Source organism: Heterocephalus glaber, unplaced genomic scaffold, assembly GCF_053883595.1.
Source record: "Heterocephalus glaber isolate CG9 unplaced genomic scaffold, H.glaber_assembly_v1.0 deba00001509, whole genome shotgun sequence".
In the NCBI taxonomy this organism is placed as follows: domain Eukaryota; kingdom Metazoa; phylum Chordata; class Mammalia; order Rodentia; family Bathyergidae; genus Heterocephalus; species Heterocephalus glaber.
Window position 1 is genome coordinate 1,711,619 of NW_028258325.1, and position 16,506 is coordinate 1,728,124.

The 16,506-nt window shown below is 48.6% G+C and overlaps 1 protein-coding gene across 6 annotated transcripts in view; it reads left to right on the forward strand.

The window, feature by feature from the left end:
* Positions 1-16,506, forward strand: part of Fam193a (family with sequence similarity 193 member A) — a 138,211-nt gene that overhangs the window by 111,011 nt on the left and 10,694 nt on the right. For all 6 annotated transcript variants that reach the window (XM_021260392.2, XM_013073071.3, XM_021260391.2 and 3 more), the window contains 6 exons: positions 1,683-1,881; positions 2,856-3,128; positions 4,531-4,810; positions 5,560-5,743; positions 7,416-7,646; positions 10,372-11,239. In XM_021260392.2, the coding sequence (XP_021116051.2) occupies positions 1,683-1,881; positions 2,856-3,128; positions 4,531-4,810; positions 5,560-5,743; positions 7,416-7,646; positions 10,372-11,239 (2,035 nt within the window). The remainder of the gene's footprint in view (positions 1-1,682; positions 1,882-2,855; positions 3,129-4,530; positions 4,811-5,559; positions 5,744-7,415; positions 7,647-10,371; positions 11,240-16,506) is intronic.

Genomic DNA, 16,506 nt, shown 5'->3' on the forward strand with positions numbered 1-16,506 from the left:
TCACTTCCTCCTTTCTCATCCCCTGACTGACTCCTTCAGTCTTCCTCCCCATTCTGTTCATCTACCGTATCGTCACAGATGGGTCTTTCTGATAACAATCTGACCAGGTCATCTCCCCTGCTGCCTAAGATCCCTCACAGCTCCCATGCCCACTCAGAAGTCACACAGTTACCTCTAAAGTGACCACGGCCTCACTATCCCAAAGCCTGTTTGGTGTGATGCTGTCATCGTGTACATGGACCATCCCTAGACTCTGCCCCTTCCCTTCCCTTCCTTTGTCTGCCCTGTGCAGCGCCCTGGGATTCTCTTGAGCCATCCCCTGCACTTGGTAATTCCCCACTTCTAGGGTTCCCTGCTCATTCTTCATCCTAGGCAACAGGATCACCAGGGAGCCTACCAACACCAAACCTATAGCTTCTCCAGGGCAAGGCCCCTACTGGGCATTCACCTGTTCGGCATTGCCTAAATCCTTTCAGGGGAAGACTGTGCCCAGCATTGACCAGGAATGATTAGCAGGGCCAAGAGCTAGACATCCCATCCCCTTGCAGAGCATCTGTGGTTTGGGGGAGCCAGCCATTAACCAGTAGGCTGCAGAAGCTTTGCATTTAAGTGTGGCCAGTGAGGAGGGAAGATCGGGGGTCCCAGTGGGCTTAGTGGGGCTTGCCTTGGTCCTGGGTGCGAGGCTTAGGTTGTGGGAGCCGAAGTGGTGGTGGCAGCTACTCTGGGAATGTGACATCTGGGCTACGGCCTGCGGGTGAGTGTGAGTGGGTGGAGTGAAGGCCCCAATAAAGACACTCAGAACATGGACACAGACAAGCAGGTCAAGATGGAGAGGCACTTGAGGGCTCAAAGACCAAGGGAGGGGAGGCCTGTGTGTCCAAGGCAGAGGGAGGCCAGCCCAGTTCCCCAGGTCTCATGCAGGCATGGTAAGGGTGTTGGATTTATCTTAGAAGCAGCAGGAAGTCACCTGGATCCTCCTGAGCAGGGGAGTGGCCCTCAGTAGAGACCACATGGCTGCTGTGAGGTCAGGAATTGGCGGAAGCCCACATGCAGGCTGCCAAGCAGTGTGGCGGTAAGGGCCGCAGCTGCCGAGGCTGGGCCTGGGTGCAGTATATGGCAGGAAAGGCTCAGGAACACCAGGTGTGGCAGCACTTGTTAAATGTGTGTGCTGCTGGCCTCCTGCCGACCCTCATCACCTTGCCTTGGTGCCTTCCACACAGGCCTCCTCCAGGGCCCAGACCAGCTTGCAAGGCCCCATGGAATTCCACTAGTTCACGCTGTACGGCTGGGTGCCCAGTTGTGAGGGCAGTGGAAGGGTGGACCATTTTCATCAGCGATTCTCAGTGGACTTGCTAGCAGTGATTATCACAGTGTCAGACGAGGAGAAGCCATAGGCACACGAGTCACATTTGGAATGTCGCTGGATGGGGGTGTTAGAGCCTACTGAGTTGTCCAAAGGCATCCATTGCTTCTGAAATCCATCGCTGGTTGCAGATTGACCTACATGTCTGGTCTTACAAATAAACCACACAGTGTTTTGCGAGGTGTCCTCCCCCATGGGCACCAGCTTCTGGGGGGCACATCCCACAAGGCTGCAGTCACAGTTGATCTGTTTATAGTTGAACTACTTAGGTAAGCGGAATATTAATTTTGATATGTGATTAGAAAATTTTTTTTTGTAGGCTTTACCGCCAGCACCTGTTCAGAATCACACAAATAAGCATCAGGTATTCAATGCATCTCTTCAAGACCATATTTATCCGAGCTGTTTTGGGAATACTCCAGAGTGGAATAGTTCTAAATTTATAAGTCTTTGGGGATCAGAAGTGATGAATGATAAGAACTGGAATCCTGGCACTTTCTTGCCAGATACAATTTCTGGTAAGGAATTTGTTAAAACTTTCTTAAGATTTTAAAATTATCTGAGCCAAGTAGATTGCCATCTTTGCTATAGTCTCCCATGGGATCCCAAATGCAGCAGTGCAGCTGCTGCCCGGCCCTCCGTCTCCAGCGGGAGCCCCCCTCCACCTGTCCCCCACTGCACCCTTTCACATCAGCCCTGCAGGGCCCACTGCACTGATGGCACAGAGCAGGGCTGTGGCTCTGGCTCTGGCTCCCGATCAGCACGGTGAGCTGCGCTGGTGCGGTCCACGCCCTGTGGGTCTGCTGTCCAGGGCCCATGCCCAGCTTTTAGTTCCTGGCCTCTGGTGATGGCCAAACCTCTACCCAGAGTGCGAGCCAGGAGCCAGTGCCACAGTTTACTTGAGTGCAGCGACTCCCTTCCTTTCTCTGGTTTCTGTATCGACCCAAGTGGGATCTCTCCCCTCTAACAAGCTGCTTCCTCCCCAGCTGCCTCAGCTGCTGAGGCTCAGCTGTAACTTCCACCACAGGGCCAGGAGCTCCTGAGGAGGGCTGGTACCTATACCTCCTCTCTGTCTTCCTGTGGCTTGAGCTGCTGGCAGCCCCCCGCTGTGTCCCTCAAATGCGCTCAGAACAGAAGCTAGACTTGACATCCTGATCTATGCTTGGAAAGGATTTCTAGCTGTGTGACCTTGGGCAAGTTGCTTAGCCTCTCTGAGCCTCAGTTTCTTCATCTTTAGGATGGGAGTAACAGTACCAAATTCAGAAAGCAGTTTTGAGATATTAAATAACTTTGTAAAGCACCTAGCACAGGGATTGGCACATAGTAGATGCTCAATAAATTTCCCCTCTTAGAATAAAGACTGGCTGCCTAGCATCATCCCAGAGTAGTCCTGACTCAGTAGCAGCCCCACGTTCAGTCCTTAGCATACCCTGCAGGTTTCACTAGGTGCTGCTTGTCTTAGAAGCCCTAATTTTCCCATTCTTCCCCAAAGGGAGTGATATATTAGGGCCAGCACTCTCAGAAACAAGACCTGAAGCCCTTCCACCTCCACAAAGCTGTGAAGCATCTGCAGCTTCGGATAATAAAGAGAAAAAAAATGCTGCAAAAAAGAAATGTTTGTACAATTTCCAAGATGCTTTTATGGAAGCAAACAAAGTTGTCATGGCCACCTCCTCCGCCACATCCTCCGTATCCTGCACAGCCACCACAGTGCAGTCAAGCAACAGCCAGTTCAAAGTATCGTCCAAGAGACCTCCTTCGATAGGTAAGGCCCCCTAGCCTGGATCCCAGGACCCACTGGGCTTGCTTCCTTTCCGTCATCTGTGTATCACTGCTGTCACCGCGTCCAGCCAGGGCCTCCCAGGTAGTCAGCGCCTGCAAGCGCTCCTGCACAGACAGCGAGGCTGTGGCTTCTGACCAGAGCTTCGCTGTCACACACACCACGGGCCCTGGGCTTGGTAGGGCTGAATCTTGCCTCCCATCTGTGTACTCACCGTTCTGAGGCACCAAGAGCTTGTTGCTTTCTCAGCACATGGTGGGTCCCTTGGGAACTCCTTTAGGAAAACCCTGAGCCAGAGGCCGCCTTGCCCCCCACCCTGTGGTCACGTTGGTTTGTTTACTAACAGGGGCCTGAAAGCCAGGAAGCAGTCAGCCAGGGTGATGCCGAGGGATGGGGAGCTGGCTGGGGGCCTCACCAGCCAGAGCTGGGGCCCATGGAACATCAGACAGAATAGAAGAGTCCCAGACCAGCTCACCGGGGCCAGTGTTCATGTGACAGATCCTGGTGCTCAGAGTCGGAAATCCAGGGGTGCTCAGCCGCCTCCGCGGTGAGGGGCCGTCTTCCCAGACCACACCACTGCTCAGTGTGCTGAGCACAGAGGCAGACGGCACCACTGTGCAGCCAGCAGTCGGGGCTTTGGCCCGGCAGTGTCACCCTAGCTCAGTGGTGAGCGCGCGCCTCACATTTGACAGTCCCTGGGGTCTGACCCCAACATCACAAAAAGCAAGGAGAGGGGGTGGAAAACCATTGAGGCGGGGAGCACGACATTTCCACTGTCCAAAGGCTGCACCACAGGACTGGCCAGGAGGGAGGGGAGCCGGCAGCTCCGGGCTCCACAGCGCCACACAAAGGATGCTGGGTGCTTCCTGTTGGCATCACATGGTGAGGAAGGATGAGACTCACCTGTGCTGCACTCGAACCCAGAATGGTTCACCTGAATCCAATGAAACAAGATAAATCCAGATTGGTGGGCAATGGGCCTCTTAAAAATTGTCCCTCTTATAAAAAGAGAAAAAAGGGCTGGGGATGTAGCTCAGCAGTGCCACACCTACCTGGCAAGCACAAGGTCCTAAGTTTGATTCCCGGTACCAGGATAAAAAAAAAAAATGAAAGGAGAGAAGAGGCTGGATTGGTGGGAGCCGTGAAGCTGTGCATGTTGGCCGCCCTGGTTCTCACCAGCAGAGTTGGGCTCAGGGCAGGCTCAGCTTCTCCAGGTGTCAGGCCAAAACATTAAACTGTGATGAATTTGTGAAGGATGGATATTAGTGCTTCAGACTTTCTCTAGGTCTGAACCTTTTCAAAACAAAACGTTGGGGAAAATGTAGTTGAAGGAACGGAAAGTTTGTGTCTTCCTCAGCCATTGGCAGTGTCGCTTGTATCTACACAGGTGACGTCTTCCACGGCATCAGCAAGGAGGACCATAGGCACTCTGCGCCCACCGCTCCCAGGAACAGCCCCACGGGCCTAGCCCCGCTCCCTGCCCTCTCGCCCACTGCGCTCTCCCCAGCCTCCACGCCTCACCTTGCAAATCTCGCAGCCCCAACATTCCCCAAAACCGCCACCACAGCTCCCGGCTTTGCAGACACACGCAAGAGCTTCTGTCCTGCCCCTGTGGCGCCAGCCGCCAACACGGATGGCTCCGTCAGCGCCCCGCCCAGCGTCTGCAGGTGAGCTGCCCAGTCCCAGGGGAGGGCGGGCCAGCAGCACGGGGCCTTCGAGGCCTCTGCTAGTTCTGCCCAGGAAAGAGCAGCGGCCTGGCAGCCTCAGCCCTGGGGCTCAAGACTACCTTTTTTTTTTTTGGTACCAGGGATCGAACTCAGGACCTTGCGCTTGTGAGGCAGGCGCCAGAACCACTGAGCTAGATCCCTGGCCCTCAAGACTACTTCTGACCATTGGCAGCGTCAGGGTTCGCCTCGTTTATTTTCAAGTTGTATTTGTTCTGCACTGGGTAGAATCAGAAGAAAATGAATAAATTGTGTGTAGTGAAGCAAGAACAACTCTCAACAGGTTTATAAGTTCAGGCTGTCCTTGCACTCACTTTGTAGCCCCGACTGGCCTTGTAGCAGTTTTCCTGCCTCAGCCTGCTAAGTGCTGGGATTATAGGCATGCCATTCCTGTTACCTTTGAACTTGCCCATGTGAAGCTGTCCTCCCTCCTCCCCAGTACAGAAGTCATGGTGACAGGGAACAGGCAGTGCACTCAGATAAGACATGGGGAGTCTGTGTGCCTGCTCAGTGACGCTTTCTGAGTGCCAGCGTGACCGCTGCGTGCATGCGCCAGCCACCCTTGCTGACTGTGGACCTGGCGCTACTTGCTGCTGTCCGAGATGTGGACAGAACAGTGGTCGGTCAGGAGCACTATGGGGCCTGAGCCCCCACGGCAAGCCACTGCTGACAAGCTGTGTGTGGCTTTGTAGTGACCCTGACTGCGAAGGGCACCGCTGCGAGAACGGCGTGTACGACCCGCAGCAGGATGATGGGGATGAGAGTGCCGACGAGGACAGCTGCTCCGACCACAGCTCCAGCACCTCGACCTCCACCAACCAGAAGGAGGGCAAGTACTGCGACTGCTGCTACTGCGAGTTCTTCGGGCATGGAGGGGTAAGTGCGCAGCCTGCAGGCTCCAGAGCCCAGTGTCGGGGCACGCGCACTGCTTGGGAAGCTGCTGTCACAGAACAGAGTCAGGATTCAGTCAGAAGCAGCGATTATGCATCCAGCTTGTGCTTAAATAAAGAAGATTGGGCTGGAGATTAAGCTCAGTGGTTCCACCACCTGCCTGGCAAGCACAAGGTCCCGGGTTCGATCCCTGGTACCAGAAAAATAAAGAAAGAAGTTTTTATCGCTGCATTTTCATATTTGTTTGTGGTTTTTTAAATAGTTGATGAAGTAGGGGAGCTTACTAAGTACGCAGCAGGGAGAGATTGTTCACTGTGGCATGTGTATCCCATGTGGTACTGTGTGGCTGCTGAGAGCAGTGCTGTCTGGACATTGAGTCCTCTTGCTGGCCAAATACAAAGGATGTTGGTACATCTGCTGCTTCACATCTTTCCACAGCAATGATTATATTTCAGCAAACGAACATCACCCTAAGGGATGGTGTTTTAGTTACTTTTCTCCTTGCTGAGACAAAATACCCAACACCCAAAGTTAAAGGAGGAAAGGCTTATTTTGGCTCAACAGTTTGTAAAGGTTTCGGTCCGTAATTGTCTGGTCCCAGGGCCGGGTGGCAGAGGGGCATCGCAGAGCAGGCAGGAGGCATCAAAAGACAAACAGTGTGATAGCAGCCCTCCTTCCGTCCCTCATACACGGTCCAGGCTCCTCACACACCAGGGTGGGGCACCCTCAATCCCAGCATCACACGCCTAGATCCAGCCACCACCGGAAGCCCCACCTATGACCACATGCAGCTTTGGGGGGATGTCTAGTCAGCACCATAACACATGGTTAGTGAAAAATCAGGGCATGCTAGGCTTTTATTTCCTGCTTTAGATCTGTCTCCATTTCCTGAGGTGTGCACATGGTTTTAATGTTCACTTTTTTTTTTTTTTTTTTTTGTGCCGGGGATCGAACTCGGGACCTTGCGCTTGCTAGGCAGGCGCCAGAACCACTGAGCTAAATCCCCAGGTCAACATGGTTTTAATAATAAGCAGTGTAACAGCAAGCCAAGCATGGTGGTGCAGGCCTGTAGTCCCAGCAGTCAGGAAGGTGAGGCAGGGTGAGTTGAAGACCAGCCTGGGCTACATAGTGAGATCTGGTCACAAAAAACAAAACAAATAAACAAGGAAAGAAGGGAAAGACTGGGCAGGACTGAGGGCAGTGGAGCACTGAAAAGCAAGCTTATAGATGGAGGGAAAGACTACAGACAGGCTTCTGCATACTGCTTAAAAATAGGTTAAACAGTATATGTAATTGCATCTTTTCAGTTTAAAAAATTCATTTGTGGCCAGGGATTTAGCTCAGTGGTTCCGCCACCTGCCTTGCAAGCGCAAGGTCCTAAGCTCGATCCCCAGTACCAAAAAAAAAAAAAAAATTCATTTGTATACATTTTACCAGATTTTCATAAAATCATAAAACCTGAGAGGTAGGTGCCAAAATACAACTTTCAGTTAGCACAGCGATAGGTTTTCTGCCATTCATTTTTCATATTACTTTTCACAGTGAGCATGTATAACAAGTAATTTCTTTAAATAACAGGTTATTTTTAGAGAGATATTCCATAATTTGTTACATTCAAATTTATAACATAGTTTAGTTGTATTCTTATTTCTCTTAGCCTCCAGCTGCACCAACAAGTAGAAATTATGCAGAAATGAGGGAGAAACTTCGTTTACGGCTGACCAAGAGGAAAGAAGAGCAACCTAAAAAAATGGATCAGATCTCAGAACGGGAAAGTGTCGTTGACCATCGAAGGGTAGAGGATTTGTTACAGTTTATAAACAGCTCAGAGACCAAGCCAGTGAGCAGCACGCGTGCGGCCAAGCGAGCCAGGCACAAGCAGAGAAAGGTAAGCAGCGGCTTTGAGGGGTGTAGTGGCAAGGAGCTCATGGGAGGTGGGACTGGGGAAGCATGGTATCTTGCTACCTTGGCTGACTGGTGGCCTGAACTGGAAGCTGGTTAAAAACCTCACTTTGTTTGAATTTCCAGGACACTTTTAGGACCTGTACTGGCAGTTGTGGAGTGGCAGAGCCTCTGTAGCTCTGTCTGTGAACAACTTCTTTCCCAAGGAGGTTGTTGTGAGGGGCCCCCGGGATAGAATAAGACTGGCCCCCTGGGTGCAGAAGTGCCTTTGATATTGCATGAGACCAGGGCCCAGAAGAGCCTTGTGGACACAGGCTGAGCAGGCACCACCCATGCTCCTATTGTTTTTGACCCACTGGGCATTTCAGATGTGGGCCAGTGTGTGACATGAACTTGAGCAGCCTTGTTTTTAGGAAGCTAGTGCCCTAGGCTAGGCTCAGCACTCACTCTCCTTGACTCACTTCTCTTGCTGCTCTGCCCAGCCCATTTCTCAGGATGCCCCTCAGATCCTGGGCTGTGGCAGCTGACCTGCAGGCGTAGTCTACCCGTGGGCTCTGGCCTGGGATGGCCTCACTCATGAGTGTGCCTGGGAGGCAACCTGCTGCAGTCTAGGGCACTGGACCTTTTCACTTGTGGCCTAGCAACGATGAGGCACTCATAGCAGCATGCAGGTCAGCGCACAGAGTCATCACGGAGAGGACCCTGGCCAGCCTGTGTGGGTGCACGCACAGTCAGCTGACCCTTGGGCACAGCACTGCATCCCATGGTGGACAACAGACAGACCATGACCCTCAGGAGAAGCCTTCTCTGTATCATGCAGAGCAAGGGTTTTAAATAATTTTTATTTGAATTGTCAAAAAATTTTTTATAACTTGTCATTGTAGGGGTTGGGATGTAGCTCAGTGGTAGACTGCTTGCCTAGCATGCACAAGGCCCTGTAGTCACTGCCAAAAACAACATGTCATTGTTAAGTTGTTGTGGGGTTTTTTTGTACCGGGGATCAAACTCAGGACCTTGTGCTTGCGAGGCAGGCGCCGGAACCCCTGAGCTAAATCCCCGGCCCTCATTGTTAAGTTTTAGCCATAATTTTTTATTTAAGTTTTTCTAAAGACAAATAGAGTTGTCTCTTAAAAACAATGTAAAAGAGGGCCAGGAATTTAGCTCAGTGGTGCCTCGCCTGCCTTGCAAGCAAGCATAAGGTCCTGAGTTCCATACCTGGTACCCCCCCCCCAAAAATAATAATAATAATAATGTAAAAGATAGTTGGGTAGCACACACCTGTAGTCCCAGCTACTCGGGATGTGGAGGTAGGAAGATCACAAGTTTGAAGCCAGCCTGGGCAGCTTAGCAAAACGCTCAGTCTGTCTGTCTTTATGGCTGTCAGTGTGTCTCTGCCCCCCCCATATATATATGTACATGTGGTAAAATATATAATAACACACACATAATGAGAATTTAAATTTGGTTTTGTTTTGTTTGGTACCGGGGATCAAACTCGGGTCCTTGTGCTTTCAAGGCAGGTGGCAGAACCACTGAGCTAAATCACGGGCAGAGAATTTAAATTTGGAAAGGACCTTGCAGGCACTGGTACCACTGAGCTAAATCGCCAGCCCAGGACCTTTTTTTTTTCAGGCAGTGTTTTTTTATTGTTTTCTTTTTTGGTTTGGTTTGGTTTGGTTTGGTTTGGTTTGGTACCGGGGATTGAACTCGAGATCTTGCGCTTTCAATGCAGGCGGCGGAACCCCGGCCCTAGGAAGTGTTTTTGTCAAAGTTTCTTGCAAGCACTAGCTTTTTTGGAGTTCAGTGATGAAAGGAGCCGCGCGTGTGTGTGTGTGTGTGTGTGTGTGTGTGTGTACACAGGGTCTCTGTATGACTGTGTGACCTGGACTGCCCACAAAACTCACTGTGTAGCCCAAGCTGACCTCAAAATGTCAATCCTTCTGCCTCAGCCTCTTGAGTGCTGGGATTACAGATACACATCACCATGCCTGGCTGCTCCTCACTCTTAATGGCTTTTTTTGTGCTAAGCAGAAGGAATACTTTCTGTTATGTATCACCTATGGTAAAAAGCAATCTTCACTTGGAATGAAAGTAATTTCTTGTCCAGGTGTATCACAAAGAGGAAGTGATGTCTTATTTGCTATGTAATGTTAAATATTTCTGAAAGCCATTTGCGCTGTCACACTAGTGAAAATACATGGGGACTTTTGTTTGTCTGACAGGGTGGGAAGGAGTTCTAGTTTTTTGGCCACATTTTGCACATGGCCTGTTGATCCAGATAAGTGCGGCCACAGCAGCTCTGCTGCCGTGGGGTCCATGTGTAGCTTCAGTTAGGTCACCCACCAGGCCAGTCAAAAACAATTCCCTGGGCCAGGGATTTAGCTCAGTGGTTCCAGCGCCTGCTTTGCAAGTGGAAAGTCCTGAGTTCAATCCCCGGTACCAAAAAAAAACAAACAAACATTTTATGTTAGCCTATCACCCAGTAAAGTAAGCATATTCCTTGGTAGGTAGATAAAATCTAGATGAATGAATTCCTTAGGGTGACATAATGAGAGGTAGGTATGTGTTAAGTTTTGACTTATTATTGCCCCCCTTCAAAGCTGGTATTCAGTCATATGATTCACTTTTTAAATTACCTTAGTTTTCTGTATGACTCAATCCCTAGAATTTTTGCCTTGGTCTTAAGCCACCTTCTCTTTTTGTCTTGGCAGCTGGAGGAGAAGGCACGCTTAGAAGCCGAGGCCAGGGCTCGGGAGCACCTGCATCTCCAGGAGGAGCAACAGCGACAGGAGGATGAGGATGAGGAAGAGGAAGATGAGGAGCAGCGTTTCAAGGAGGAATTTCAGCGGCTTCAGGAGCTGCAGAAGCTAAGAACTGTGAAAAAGAAGAAGAAAGAGAGGCCAAGCAAAGACTGTCCCAAGTTGGACATGCTGGCCAGGAATTTTCAGGCAGTGACAGAGTCTGTCCCTAACTCTGAAAACATCCACAATGGCTCAGTAGAGCCAACTGGAGAACCAGAAACCTCATCTCGCTCCCCTTCCAGACACATGAACCACTCAGAGCCGAGGGCAGGGCTGGGAACCAATGAGGACACTGTAGATTCTGTTGTGGACACCAGGGACTCCAAACTTCTCCTCCCCAAGGAGGTCAACGGGAAGCAGCACGAGCCACTTGCTTTTCTCTTCGACATAATGCATCACCATAAAGAGGGAAATGGCAAACAGAAGCTAAAGACCACTAAGAGCAACAACGAACCAGCAAGGAAGACCACAGAGTCCCCCAGAGTGCTAGAGGGGCAGCCTAAGCCACGGGCCCAGATGGAACCAAAAACTAAGGTGGTTGAACTCGCTTCCCTCACAGAGCAGAAAAGAGAGGAGAGAAAAGCCAATAGTAACAACAATAACAAAAAGCAACTGAACCACATCAAGGAGGAAAAGTCAACCCCAGCGCTTCCTGAGCCCCTCTCCCCCAACCAGCATCTGCAGAATGGCCGGCTGGTACTGGCTGACTCTCCTCAGCCGAAGGGCAAGAGCAAGAAAAGCAAGAAGAAGAAAGGAGACCGAGCCAGCAGTTCAATTGGTAAATACAGAGCAGAGGGGTCTTTCAGGCTTCTGGCTGTGAGCGTTTTGTGTGAGTCATGGTGGCATGGCTGTCTGTAACACCCCTCTACTGTACTGGGGTACTACTTATCCCTAGCGGTGTGCTCATCGTGACATGTTTGATTAACATCAAGAGACATTTAGTCATGGCTGTTTATATCTTGGTTTTTGTTATTTTGGGGTTTTTTTGGGGGGGGGCTTGTTTTTTGGTATTGGGAATTGAACTCAGGACCTTGCGCTTTCAAGGCAGTTGGCAGGACCACTGAGCTAAATCCCCGGCCCTATATTTTGGGGTTTTTTTGGTACCGGGGATCAAACTCAGGACCTTGCGCTTGCAAAGCAGGTGGCGGAATATATTCTGTTATTTTTAAATAATTTTAGACTTGTCAGAAAGCTGTAAAGAGTATACAGGTTTTTTTTCTGAATATTTAAAATCTATGGCCAGATGTGGTGGCGTATGCCTGTAATCCCAGTACTCAGGAGGCTGAGGCAGGAGGATCACCTCGAGTTTGAGGCCACCCTGGGCTGCAAAGGGAGACTAGACCCTGCCTCAAAACAAAACAAAACAAAAACAACCCAAAGATGAAAAATTAAAAAAAAAAAATCTATGGTTGGTTGGATACACAAATAGGAAACTGGTGGCCACAGAGGACCACCTGTACTGTCTTTCCCATCACTGTGATGCTGAGTTGCAATGGTGTCTGCCCAGATGCTCCACAATCAAGTTGACATTTCCCCTTTGCTAATTAGTGGGTCTTAATATATACATTATAAACGATGCCTTTGAGGTAATCTAGCCCATCTACTACCATAGTGTTGTGTGTATTCATCAGCTTGCCTGTTGCTGGACACAACACCCAGCAGAAATGGCTTAAAGGAGGATGGTTCAATTTAGCTCGTGATTTTGGGTCAGTCCATGGTCAGCTGGCTACAAGGCGAGAATACTGTGGCAGAAGGGCATGGCAGAGGAGAACTGCTTCGTTCATGGAGGTAGGGGAGCAGAGCGGCAGAACAGCACCATTTTCCAAATGGTTAAATAGTTGTCTCAGTACTAGTTATTTTAAGTTCAGTTGAGCACAGTGGCACATGCCTGAAAATCTCAGCACTAGGGGAGGGTAAGGCAGGAGCATTGTGAATTTGAAGCCAGCCTGAGCTACATAGTGAGACCCTGTCTCAAAACAAAAACAATTTAAATGGCTGAGGATGTAGTTCAGCACCTCCTTGGTTCAGTCCCAGTACCAAGAGCACAGAAGGAAAAAAAAAAGCCAGAGATGGTGCCACAGCCCTGTAATCCTAGCACTGGAAGCCTGAGGCAAGAAAATCACAAGTTTGAGTCCAGTCTGGGTACCTCAGTAACTTAGTGCAACCCTGTCTCAAAATAATAAAACACTGGGCTGGGGATTTAGCTCAGTGGTTCCACCGCCTGCCTTTCAAGCACAAGGTCCTGACTTCGATCCCCAGTATCCCCCCCAAAAAAATAGAGAATGTTTGTCCATTTGTTCAAGTCTGCTTTGGGGTCTTTTAGAAACATTTTAAATTTTCTCCCATTGATTTTTCACATTTCTTACTGTGTTTATTCCTAAGTAGTCACCTTTGTTTTTAGCTTAAATAGAGTATTCTCTACCATTGTGTGCCTAACTGCACAGTCCAACATACAGAGACTAGTCACCTGTCAGTGTTGAGCACTCTAAGTGTGGCATGTCCAGACTGGGAGGCAGAAGTATGAGCTGCACACTGGACTTTAAAAGCCTAGTATAAAAAAGAATGAAATCTCTCAATGTAATTTTATATTAATTAGGGCCAGGAATTTAGCTCAGTGGCACTGTGCCTGCCTCAGAAGCACAAGGTCCTGAGTTGTTTTATTTTTGGTACCTGGGATCGAATGCAGGACCTTGTGCCTGCGAGGCAGGAGCCAGAGTCACTGAGCTAAATCTCCGGCCCACAAGGTCCTGAGTTTGATCCCTGGTACCAAAAAAAAAAAAAGTACTAATTTTATATTAATTGCATATTGTAATACTTTATATATGTCTTATTACATAATTACTAAAGTTAATTTTACCTGTTCATAATTTTTATAAATATGGCCACTAAAAAATATTAAATTATATATGTGAATGAGATGATGGTGTTTCTATTGGATAGTGCTGCCTAACTGGTTATTTGTGGTGAATATGAAAGATATTGATTTCTGTGCACTAACTGTATCTCTTCTACTTAACGTATTCTTTTGTTTGTGTCTTACTGTTGAGATTCTGGATATTTCCAGGTATATCATATACCTGCAAACAGAGAGAGCCCTTCCAGTTTCCATGCCTCTGAATGTTTTCCCTAGCTTCCTCATGTCCTCATGATGCAGAATGTCTCTAGTGTTTTCTCCTCGAGAGAGGCTGACCCTAGTGCTAAGGATTATTTTAGGAAACATTTCCTGAGTGTATTTATGAGGAATGGGTATTGGGTTTTAGCAAAGGTTTTTCTAGCATTGGTGAAGATAGTTACAGTTTTTCTCCTCAGGCTTATTTATATGGTGCATTATATCACTCAGTTACCTAACACAAAGACAGGCTTGGATTCCTAGAATGGAGCTCACTTGATTATGGTAAATTATATTCTTTGGTTTTTGGTTCTGTTTGCTGTTGACTTTATTTACGTTGTAATATTTTTACATTGATCTTCTACTTGCTTCATAAAAAGAATTAGGAAGGTTTTTTGGTTTGTTTTTCATTTTCCGTATTCTGGAACAACTCATGCTGTGTTGGGACTACCTAGACTTGGAAGTTTATAGAATTTTATCAGACCTGTGCAGCTGGTTTGGACCTGTGCTTTAGTGAGCTAGTTCCTTAACAGCATTCACTCTTTCCTCATGCTTTAATATTTCTATATATAATGAGGTTAATTTTGGAAAACTACCTTTCCATAGTAAATTGTCCTTTGCAACTGAATTTTCAAATTTATATCCATAGATATCTGCAAAGTAGACTCATTTATTTTAAGTTTCTTTTCAGTGGTTATTTCTCCTTGTCTTTTCTTATTTTGTGTATTCACGATTTCTTCCTATTTTGACTAAGTGATTTTTCTGCTTTGTTAGTTTTTATTTCTTTATTTATTTTTGGTACCAGGGATCTAACATGGGTCCTTGCGCTTGTGCAGCAGGTGGCGAGACCACTGAGCTAGATCCCTGGCCATTGTTAGTTTTTTTAAAATCAGGAGCTTTATTAATGTTTTACTTTTTTCCCTATACCTCACTAAATTCTGCTTTTATCTTTTGTGGGTTTTTTTGTACTGGGGGCTCGAACTCGGGTCCTTGCACTTGTGCAGCAGACGGTGAAACCACTGAGCTAAATCCCCGGCACTGCTTTTATCTTTATTCTCTCCATCACTTCTTTTGTCTTCCTTTTTCTCTTTTTCTTTCTTTTTTTTTTTTTTTTTTTGTTATTTTATTTTGTTTTGTTTTGGTACCAGGGATCGAACTCAGGACCTTGAGCTTGTGAGGCAGGCAGCGGCACCATTGAGCTACATCCCCAGCTCTGTTTTCCTAACTTTTTGATTTAGCAATTTAGTTTGTTTTCATTTCCTCATTTTTATTAGAAAAAGTGTTTTAGCTCTGATTATTGCTTTAAGTGTATCAGTAGTCTTACAGGTAATTTTTCCATTAGTGTTGTTGTTGTTGTTGTTTTCTATTAAAGAAATTCTTTAATTTCCACGTAAGTTTCCCCTTCTGCCCAACAGTGTAATGGGCAACTTTTGGGTGCCCTGAGGGGAGAGCCTTTTTGGTAGTTTCTGGTTCTGTGCACTGTGCTCAGACTGTTGTTTATAACATTTCGGCTTCATTAAATTTACTGTTGCTCTCTTTGTGACTCACCATGGTAAAACATACCTAAGGTAATTGACTTACAGAGAGGAATGGATTTGGGCTTACAGGTGGGGGTTTCAGTCCATGTCTCTTGCCCCAGTGCCAATCTGCGGCGAGAGGCAGCGCGTCGTGACACCTCGCGACAGGTGGGAGGCACAGACAAGGGAAGGGCCAGGCTCCCACTGTCTCTGAAGGGCGCATCCCCGTACCTCCTCAGGTGCCACCACTAAACACATGGCCTCTGGCTGACCTTGAGATCCACACTGGCACCTGGTGTGTGTGCCTGCAGTGAGCCGTGTGCAGGCGAGGCGTGCCGGCATATGTTTGTCAGGTACCCGGCCTAGGTCCTCTGTGCCCTTGTGGCTGCCTCACTGCCTGATCCGCAAGCTGCTGTGTTTCTTGCGTCTCTTGTGCCTCTGCCGCATGAAGGTGGGTCTGTAGCGTTTGGAGCACACTCCTGACCAGCTTGGTGAGCCGTGGCTTTGCTCTTGGGCCGGGGGTGTAGCTCAGCGGCACCACGCCTGCCTCATAAGCGCAAGGTCCTGAGTTCGATCCCCAGTACCAAAAAAAAAAAAGTGCTCTCTTTGTTGTGTCTTGTGCTTTTGGCTTGAGTTCTCCCTGCTCCTATTGGCTCCTCCTTCCCTGGCCTTTCTGGGCTTTGTCCTGTAGACAGCAGAGCCAAGTAGCTTTGCGAGCCGGACTGAGAGTGTCTGTTAGGGCCGTGCACACTTAGTGGTGTAACTTTAAAGTTGCTGTCTACCCTGTTGTCATCTGTAGTTACTCTCTGTGTGTTGTATGTATGGTTACTTTTTCGCTGTGACGTGTTTTCTTTGCACTTTTTTGTTAAATTTGGCATTGGGGAAAATTGTGGTTTTGTGTTAGTGTATTTGTCTTGGTCTGTTTTCTGCCGCTTTCACAGAGCTCCTGAGAAAGAGAGGTTTATTTTGACTCATAGTTGTAGAGGCTGTGGAGTCCAGCATCCCGCAGCCACATCTGGCGAGGCAGAGTGGCAGACAGTAGAGAGGAAGGAAGGACAGCCTCTGGGACAGCAGGCGACCCAGTCCCCGAGAGCCAGCGAGCCAAGGAGAACACTCTTTTCCAAAGAGCGGTCGACCTTTCCTGACCCTGTGATGCAGAGCACCACCTCCCAACCTGAGGAATTAAGCCTGGTACCTCTGGTGCCCCCTCTAGTGCCTGCTTCCCCATGCACCCTCTCAGCATCTCATTGCCAGCAAGCCCATTGTGCCCTTTCTCCTTAGTGCGTCCCTGTCCATCATTTCTGCACCCTCTGCTACAGCTAAACAGGGCAGTTCTCTTGTCAGCCTTCTGCTGAGAGGTCACACCCTCAGACGTCACCTTCAGAGGGAGAGAGCGCCCTGAGCGCCAGCCTGAGGCCA